Source organism: Chelonoidis abingdonii, chromosome 11 (genome assembly GCF_003597395.2).
Source record: "Chelonoidis abingdonii isolate Lonesome George chromosome 11, CheloAbing_2.0, whole genome shotgun sequence".
NCBI lineage: Eukaryota > Metazoa > Chordata > Testudines > Testudinidae > Chelonoidis > Chelonoidis abingdonii.
In genome coordinates this window covers 15,323,890-15,332,231 of record NC_133779.1, presented here as the reverse complement: position 1 = coordinate 15,332,231, position 8,342 = coordinate 15,323,890, and the positions used below count along the sequence as shown (strand labels likewise).

The 8,342-nt window shown below is 58.2% G+C and overlaps 1 protein-coding gene across 1 annotated transcript; it reads left to right on the top strand.

Annotated features, from left to right (window-relative positions):
* The first annotated feature begins 2,641 nt into the window (after window positions 1-2,641).
* On the top strand, window positions 2,642-4,280 carry LOC142047560 (platelet glycoprotein VI-like). Its single transcript, XM_075071265.1, has 3 exons — window positions 2,642-2,828; window positions 3,266-3,376; window positions 4,171-4,280. Exons 1-3 carry the CDS (start codon window positions 2,642-2,644, stop codon window positions 4,278-4,280), a joined length of 408 nt encoding a protein of 135 aa, XP_074927366.1.
* Window positions 4,281-8,342: the final 4,062 nt, after the last annotated feature.

Sequence of the window (8,342 nt, the reverse complement as noted above, 5' to 3'; positions counted from 1 at the left end):
CCACAGGGTGGGCTGGGGCCAGCCTGGGACACGGTAGAAGTGGGGGAGCAGAAATCTGTGACTCAAAATTGGAGTGTCGGAAATGAGGCCTCATTGGTGGATAAAAATATTGTGGGGATGGGCTGTGCCACCCACCGCCCTTTGGGGGCCTTAAAGAAAGAGACGCACTTCACCATCGTGGCTGCCACTCCTCCGTCTCCTAGGCCCCCAGGGCCGTCCACACCCTGCTCCGTGGAGACGTCCTGAGCAGAGCGGTTGGAAAGAGGGACCCCGATGCCATCGCCCCTCCCCTGGCTGAACCCCCAACCTGGGAGGAAACGGGGTCGGACTTTAACAGCAGCCGCAGTGATGCCGGCTCCAGCCCATCTCTGCCAGCTCCTCTGCCGCCCCACAGGACAGTCACTAGCATCTCCGGGGCCAGCGGGGAGACCCCCAAACCCGGGGGATTTTCCAGCTAGAGACTCGCTTCAGCAAATGGGGCCGGGGCTGGAACAGACTCCTCGTTTCACACGGCGCCTGCCACGGCTCCCCTGGTTCCTGCTCTGCTGGGTCTGTAACAGCCGGTCCCAGGGGTCAATGGGGGTTTGCTGTGGGGCTGAACAGGCTGCAGGCTCTGGACCCTGCCCTGGCAAGTGTTTAACCCTGTTCAGTATAAGGGGCAGGATTGTTTTCACACTAACCCGCATTTGAGATGGGGCAGCTCCAGCGAGGGGAGGGGTGATGGTGGAGGCAACACCTCCACCCCCGGCCATGGGGTGGGATCAAGAGATGGGAGTTGGTGGGGCACAAGCTGAGGGTTAGTCTAGGGTCAGAGAAGCCAGGGGGCTCGTACCCAGGCAGCCATCGCCTCACCCTGACAGTCTGGGTGGAGCAGGCTTGTCCCCCAAAGGGCCCACCCCCAGGCTGAGACATTGGCTATTTTAGCCAAGGGGCAGCATGGCCGCCCTGCCAGGGCTGCAGGGGGTGGCCCCATGTTAGCTGAGGGCAGCTGGGGGCTTCCTTCCCTTGGGGAGCAGTGGGAGATGGTGGCCATGGCTAGTGGGGGTGTGTGGGGGACAGGCTGGGGGGAAGAACAGAGCGAGGGAGGGGACATGGGTTGGGGGGCAGAGTGAGGGAGTGGACAGGGGCATGAAGGGATATGGGATGGGGTGAAGGGAGGATTGGAAGGAGAGGGGACAGGCTGGGGGCAGAACAGGGACTGGGGACATGGGCTGGGGGGAAGAACAGGGCAGGGGATGGGGCTGTGAGGGGATATGGGTCAATGGGTAGAGGAGACATGGAGGGAGAATGGGGATGGGATTGGGGGTCAGGAGGGGACATGGGCTGCGGGGGTCAAAGGGATATGGGACCCCCACCCACTGGAGAAAGGATACTTGAGTCTTCTGTGCCCCTGCCTTGGGGCAGGATGGGAGCCGATGCCCCCGAGAGGGAAGAGGTCCCAAGTCCCATTCCCTGCCCGACTGAGCCAGCCAGTCTCTGCCCTGGGACTAGGAGAGACCTCACTCCCCTCCCAGATCCTGAAGTGGAACCCAGGAGTCCTGGCTCCCAGATCCCACCCCCCACTCTCAGCACTGAAACCCCCAGCAAGCAGGGAGGGAGACACAGGCTAGGGAGCCCATCACTGTGCCCCGATGTGCGGGGTGGTGACAGTGACCCCACATCCCCGGGGTGTTCGCTGCCCAGCACAGAGGCCATGGGCAGTGACACAAGAGGACGTGGTTTGCTGGGGCTATTTTGATCGAGGATGTAGATGTGGCTGGCAGATGAGAGAGCAAAGGTGTGAGGGACACAGGAAGAGACGAGCCATTGCTGGCTTCCCGCAGCTGCAGCCCCTGGCTCAGTGCCTCATTATGCTCCCACTCGGGCATCTGGATGGGTAGAGCATGGCATCTGTTCTCACTGTCCTCCTCGGTGAGTATCGGAGACAGCCAGAGCATATGCCCATGGGGGGATCTGACACCGGGGCATGTGGCCATGGGAGCGGGGAGGGATCTGAGACCAGGCTTTGTGTCCATGGGGGAGGGGATCTGAGACCAAGGTGTAGGATCCAGTTGCTCTGGGTTTTAGTCCTTAATGAGCCGTCTCTTCCCCAGGCTGCTGGCTGGCTGGGCAGAGTGGGCTGTTGGAACGTGAGTATCCGTGGGGCATTGGGGTTCTGGGGAACATTAGTGTTATGGATCGGGGGAGGGGAAAAGAGGAGCTGAACCCTGAACCTCCCCCTCTAAAGCTCAAATCAATCCCCCTGAAATTACTGGGAGGGGGGCTGACTCCAGATTGACTCTGGGGGCTAAGATCAGAACCCAGCCCTGCTCCCAGTGCAGTCTGGTGTGACTCTGGATCAACCCCAGCGGGACTGAGACCAGAGCCTGACAGGTCTGGATCTGACATGCCCTGCTCACCCTGCTGTGTATTTCCCAGGGGCTGTGAGGATGGGGTGGTCTCTGGACACACAGGGATTGGGTGAAGATTGGACAGACAGACAGATACCAACAGGGCAGGGCTGGCGCCTGCCCCACTGAACTCCTGGTTCCTTTTTAATCCAGAGAGAAAGTTTCCCAAACCCTTCCTGTCTGTGAGCCCACGGGGAGTGACTGGCCCAGGGGAAAATGTCACCTTCCGGTGTGTGGGGGAGCAGCCAAGCATGAGGTTTGCTCTGTATAACAACGGCCGCCTGGTAAAGACACAGGACCCTTCCGGTAATGAGGCTGTTTTCCCCATCACCAGCGTGGGATTGGACGACAGAGGGATGTACACCTGCTGGTATCGCACCAAATCAGAACTAACTGAATGGTCAAAGCACAGCGACCCCGTGGAGCTGGTGGTAGCAGGTGAGGGGCCCAGCTCAGTGTCCTGCTCCCAGCAGGGCTCGAACCTGATGGGACCTTAGAGCCAGGCTCTGCCATAAGCCCTGGGCCCAGCAGAGGGGACACCTGGCTGGGGAGTGGGGATGGAGTCACTGAGGGGTTCCCCAGCCAGGGGTGAGCAGTAGCCACTGGAGATTTGGGGCCAAGGGAGGGGGGATCCTTGCTCCAAGGGAGAGCTGTGGAGCAGGGGCCTTTTTCAGGGGGATGCTCCCCATCTTGGGGGATGCACAGAGGGCTCAGGGCCCAGGAGCTGCCCAGCTGTCCCCTCCCCACTCCCCTGGAAACCCAGCACTCAATGGGGAGCTGTGTTGGTGGGGGCAGGGGCTAGGTGGCTGAGTTGCCATGTTGGCCCCTCCCTCCCTGGGGTCTGCATTTCATGGCTTGTCTCCTTCTGCTCCCAGAGCCCTCTCTGCCCAAGCCCTCTGCCTCCGTCAACCCCAGCCAGGGGGTCTCCGTGCGGGAGCCGGTCGCTGTGTCTCATCCCAGCGACCTCGCGCTGCTCGCAGTGAGAGGTGAGGGCCCCAGATCAGCATCTCTTAGTCTCCCTCGGCCAGTTAAACAGGCTTGTTCTGCCCAAGGAGCTGCCCCCGGGGGAGCCACGAAGGGCTGGGGCGGGGTGGGGAGAATGGCTGGAGTTACTAGGGGTATATGGGGATCAGGTGCCATGGGGAGGGGCTCCCTGCAGTTGGATGGATCGAGGAGTTTGCAAGGGGACACAGACAGGGTGGGGGGATGCAGAGAGGGAGCTGTCCTGGCTTCCTGTTCTGGGGGGCAGGAGGGTGAAGGCAGGGTCGCCCAGAGGATTCACTGCCGCTGAATTGCTGCCGAAGACCTGGAGTGGAAGAAGCTCTGGGGAGTTTTCCAGGGCCCCCGGAGTGAGTGAAGGACCCCACTTCAGGGGCCCTGAAAAACTCTTGTGGGGGTCCCTGCGGGCAGGGGTTGCTCTAGGTATTTTGCTGCCTCAAGCATGGCAGGGACGCTGCCTTCGGCGGCTTGTCTGTGGGAGGTCCCTGGTCCTGCGGATTCGGCGGCACGCCTGCGGGAGGTCCTCCGAAGCCACGGGACCAGTAGACCCTCCGCAGGCATGCTGCCAAAGGCAACCCGCCTGCTGCCCTCACGGCGACCGGCAGAGCACCCCCCTCGCTTGCTGCCCCAGGCACGCGCTTGGCATGCTGGTGCCTGGAGCCGCCTCTGCTTGCGGGGCCCAGGGCCTGGGGCAAATTGCCCCACCTCTGGGCGGCCCTGGGGGAAGGAGCCATGGTGGGTCTGACTGCACCAATCCCCCCCCCCCCTTTGTCACTCCCAGATTACACCCAGGGCAACGTCGTCCGTCTGGCCCTGAGCGCTGGGGTCCTGCTGGCCCTGGCACTGATCCTGGCTGAGGCTGCGCACGGCTGGAGGAGGGGCAGACCCTAGCTGAGCTGACCCCCCCCCACCCAAATGCCTGGGTGCCCCAGCATGGGGGAGGGCAGAGGAGTCACCAGCACCCTGAGCAGCGAGGGAACGGAGCCGGCCGGTCTTGCTCTTGTTTAAAGCCTTTGTTTTCCCCTCTGCGAGCTGGAAGTCGTCCCATTGCCGTGACCTGCAGCCAGGGGAGGCTCTAGCTTTTTTGCCGCCCCAAGCACGAATTGCCGCTGAATCCGTGGGACCGGCGAACCTCCCGCCGGCAAGCCGCCGAAGGCTGCCTGACTGCTGCCCTCACAGGGACGAGCAGGGTGCCCCCCGCAGCTTGCCACCCCAGGCACGCACTTGGAGCACTGGTGCCTGGAGCTGCTGTTGCATGCAGCCCCCAGCCTTCCCATGGGGATAGCTGATTAGCAGCGCCGCAAAGGCCCTGGAGATCCTGTTCTCTTCCCTGGTTGGGTTATTTTCTGCCCCACTGTGTCGTTCCTCCACTCCTAGCTCATTCTCCTGGCTTCCGATTGGGTGCTGCAGTCGGATGCGTGGCATCCACCCCACCTGCCCTGCCTAAGGAGAACAGACCCAATGTGGGGCCGGTCTGCCCGGATTGTAACTACCCAGGGTCCGAGCAGCGGGGGTTGGGGTCACCTTGCAGCCAATGCACCTGCTTGTCACTAACCCACGTCCAGCGCCTGACACCATCCCCAGAATCCGTATTTCTCCCCCGTTTCCATCCTGTCTCTCCCCCACATCCCTTCTGTTCGTTTGCTAGCAGCACGGTCAGCGGCTGCCCTTCCTGTCCGTCCGCAGAGTGAAATGAACCGGTTCCTCCCCTCACAGCCCGGCTGGTCTGGACACAAGTGGCTCTGCTCCGGTGACTCCTGAAGCAGCTAGAGTTGGAGCCGGGCTGACTCCAGCTGTTGGCCGCGGTCGCTCAGCCCCCGTTTCAATAGACAGACCAGGTTTGATTCCTTGTCCGGGGGGTTAACCCCAAAGCTTTGCCTGTGAGCGGCTGCTGCTGGGGGTTTGCCTAGGAGCCAAGTAGAACCAGGGACTCAGTTTGAAATGAGCCCCGGCCTGTATAACACTGGTGAGGGAGAGAGTTTCCAACCTCTGAGTCCTCTGGGCCTGTGAGACCCTCTGCAAAGAGCAGCTGGGATAGGGAAGTTTGGGGGGACAGGCTAAAGGTGGGGTGTGGGGGGTGATGTGGGGTGATATTAAAATATGACCATGTAGATCGTTGTTGCTAACACTGTTACTCAGTTGCACCAAATCTTCTGCAAAGTATGTCATGGAAGGTGTCAATGGAAAAGTTCTGGTTTGCTGAATAAGATTATCCTGTTTGTATGCATGTATCATTTTTGTATCTGCAGTTATGGTTATTGACTATGTACTCGTCTTTCAAAGGTGTTTGCTCCTGTGGTAACACCCACAGGACAGTTTACATGGAGTCTAGCCAGCACATTGTGAATGGAGTATTCGAGTGGTGATCCATCAACAGACACAATGGGCTCATCCACAGCTGGTGGACTTTCATGTGACTGTTCTAACTGGAATCTGGGTAATTGCCCCTGCTATGACTCATCCAAGCATTGGAGGGTATGCGTGTGACTAGATCATGTGACATTAAACTCCATCTTGTGCCTGTATTTTTCCACAAACTGTGCTGAAGGCTTGTGAAACGACACTTTACATGACATTATTTTTAGAAGATGTGTTGCAATTGTATAACACAGTGGTAGCAACAAAGATCTACATGGTCATATTTTAATCATACAATGTCACAGAAGATATAAAAGGCCTTGGAAACATCTCCATTTTGCCTCTTTCCTGCTCTGATCTCTGGACTGTGGACTTGTACGAATGGGAGCATTCTAACCAGTGGACTGAGGACATTCCAATTAGACTTACAAGCCAGCAGATTATTCCATCATTGCTTCAAGCTTGAGCCAAGAACTTTGCAATTGTTGTATATATTTGATTCCTTTACCCAATTTTAACTCTCACCTCTTTTTATAAATAAACCTTTAGATATTAGATACCCAATAATTACACTGTAGCCAATCCTTTAGTAAGATCTGAGTTACAGATTGGCCTGGGTGTGTGGTTGGCCCTTTGGGATCAGAAGAACCCTTTGGTTGATGCAGTTAGTTTTAAATAACCACTTATTAGTAAGGCTAGTGTCTGGGTGTTGGAACAAGGACTGGAATTCCTAAGGAGGCTGCATTTCTGACTTCCTGTTAGCCAGTGTGGTCAGACAAGTTTACTTCAGTTGCTGGTTTGGAATATCTTATGGCAGAATATCTACCAGTTTCGGGGTGTATCTGCCCTACTTCTCAGCAGCTTGCCCTGAATTTCGTATTCACAGTTGTGACCCACTGAGGCACAGTGACACGTGGGAGTGAGGGGGAGATTGGCTGAGGTCGAGGAAGGGGGGACATGAGTATGAGGGGAGATGGGCCAAAATCCCCACTGAGCTGGGGTACCTCTGGCCGGCTGGGGTGGCAAGCAGGGAACAAGGGGCAGATGATGCCCCTCAGCCCCCCAGCGCCATGGGAAGATTCACCCTGAAACACTCACAAGGGGGGATCCCAGGGAACCACCAGCCACTGAGGGTAGCTTCCATTGTCTCCCTCCACTGCCCTGCCCTGCAGCTCCTGCCCCCTCAGTTCCCCCAGCCCCATGTTCTCCCACCCCCTATATTCCCCTGCCCCGCACTACCCCTCCCATCTAGGTGGCTGCTGTTTCCCAGAGGGCAGCCTGGTGCCAAACCCACTGGGGACAGTGGGAGATGGCTGCCATCTTAACAGAATGGGGGATGGGCATTTGAGGGGAAACAGGGCTGGGGATGTAGGGGTGAGACATGCTGTGATGCAGGGAGGGGCACAGGCTGGGTGGACATGAAGAGGAATAGACTGGGGGAAGGATGAGAGATGGGGGCGGGCAGGCAGGGATCCGGGGGGGTAAGGTTGGAGGTGGAATGGTCAGGGGGTGAGACCTGATTGGGGGGGGGGCGAGAGGGGGACAGGCTGCAGGAACATGAAAGGGGATAGACTGGGGGAATGATGGGGGGCAGGCAGGGAGTGGGGGGGAAGTTTGGGATGAAAAGTCTGAGGGGTGACGCTGCTTCGCAGCAAATCCACTGCTTGTCCCCTTCCTGCTGTGGGTGACCAGGGGCAGCCGATGGGGGGTGACTGGTGAGCAGGAGGCTAGGAGAGTTAAGGTCCATTGGGACCATCTGGGCGGACTCCTGATGCACCTCTAACGCTGCCCCAGAGTCATGGTGCCCCCGGCGTTACCTAGTGCTGTGTGAAAGCAACGGACGGGTGACAGCACGATGCTCACACCCGGGATCCTGGCTCCCAGCCCCCTGCTCCAACCACTAAAACCGAGGATACAGTCAAACCTTCATGACCCCCAGCTTTCTGCTGCCCTCTGGCCAATGGCCTGTGTCACGTCCCTCTTTAGGGGCCTGGCCACATAACCACTGACAGTGTCTCCTCCAGCTCGGAGCAGGGTCTCTGCGGTGGCGTTAGAAGGTCCCTGGGTCTCTCCTGACTGGTGACTCATTGGGGGCCCGGGATGGAATTTCTCTTTCTCTGATTTTCTTTTGAACCTGGTTTATTTAATTCACATGCTGAGAAAAGCCCCGTAGAACCAGGTGTTCCAGTGTAAACCCATCATCACCGCTCCGCTATGGCGCAAGGGGCAGCAAACCCAGGGGTTCCCCATCGCACCCGCTGCTCACACGGTGCCACGGCTCATGTCGCAGGTGGGCAGGTTGGTAGGCTGAGAAGGAAGGCTGCAGAGTTAGACCTTCCAGCTCCAGAAAATGTCACAGTTAATATTTCCTGAACACCCTTAGCTCTGCCTCCTGGTGCATTACAACATCATACTTTAATTGCATGATCATATTAATTTTATCTACATAGGTCATCAGCCAGGTTTGAACCCAGAATGTAATAAGCGGGATGATCTGCATGGAAATATTTGCAGTTGAAGATTGAAGAGCAGACCCTATGGTCTCCTGGCTCCAAGCCCAATGCATCTTCCCCAAGGCTGCAGGGTACGTTGAGG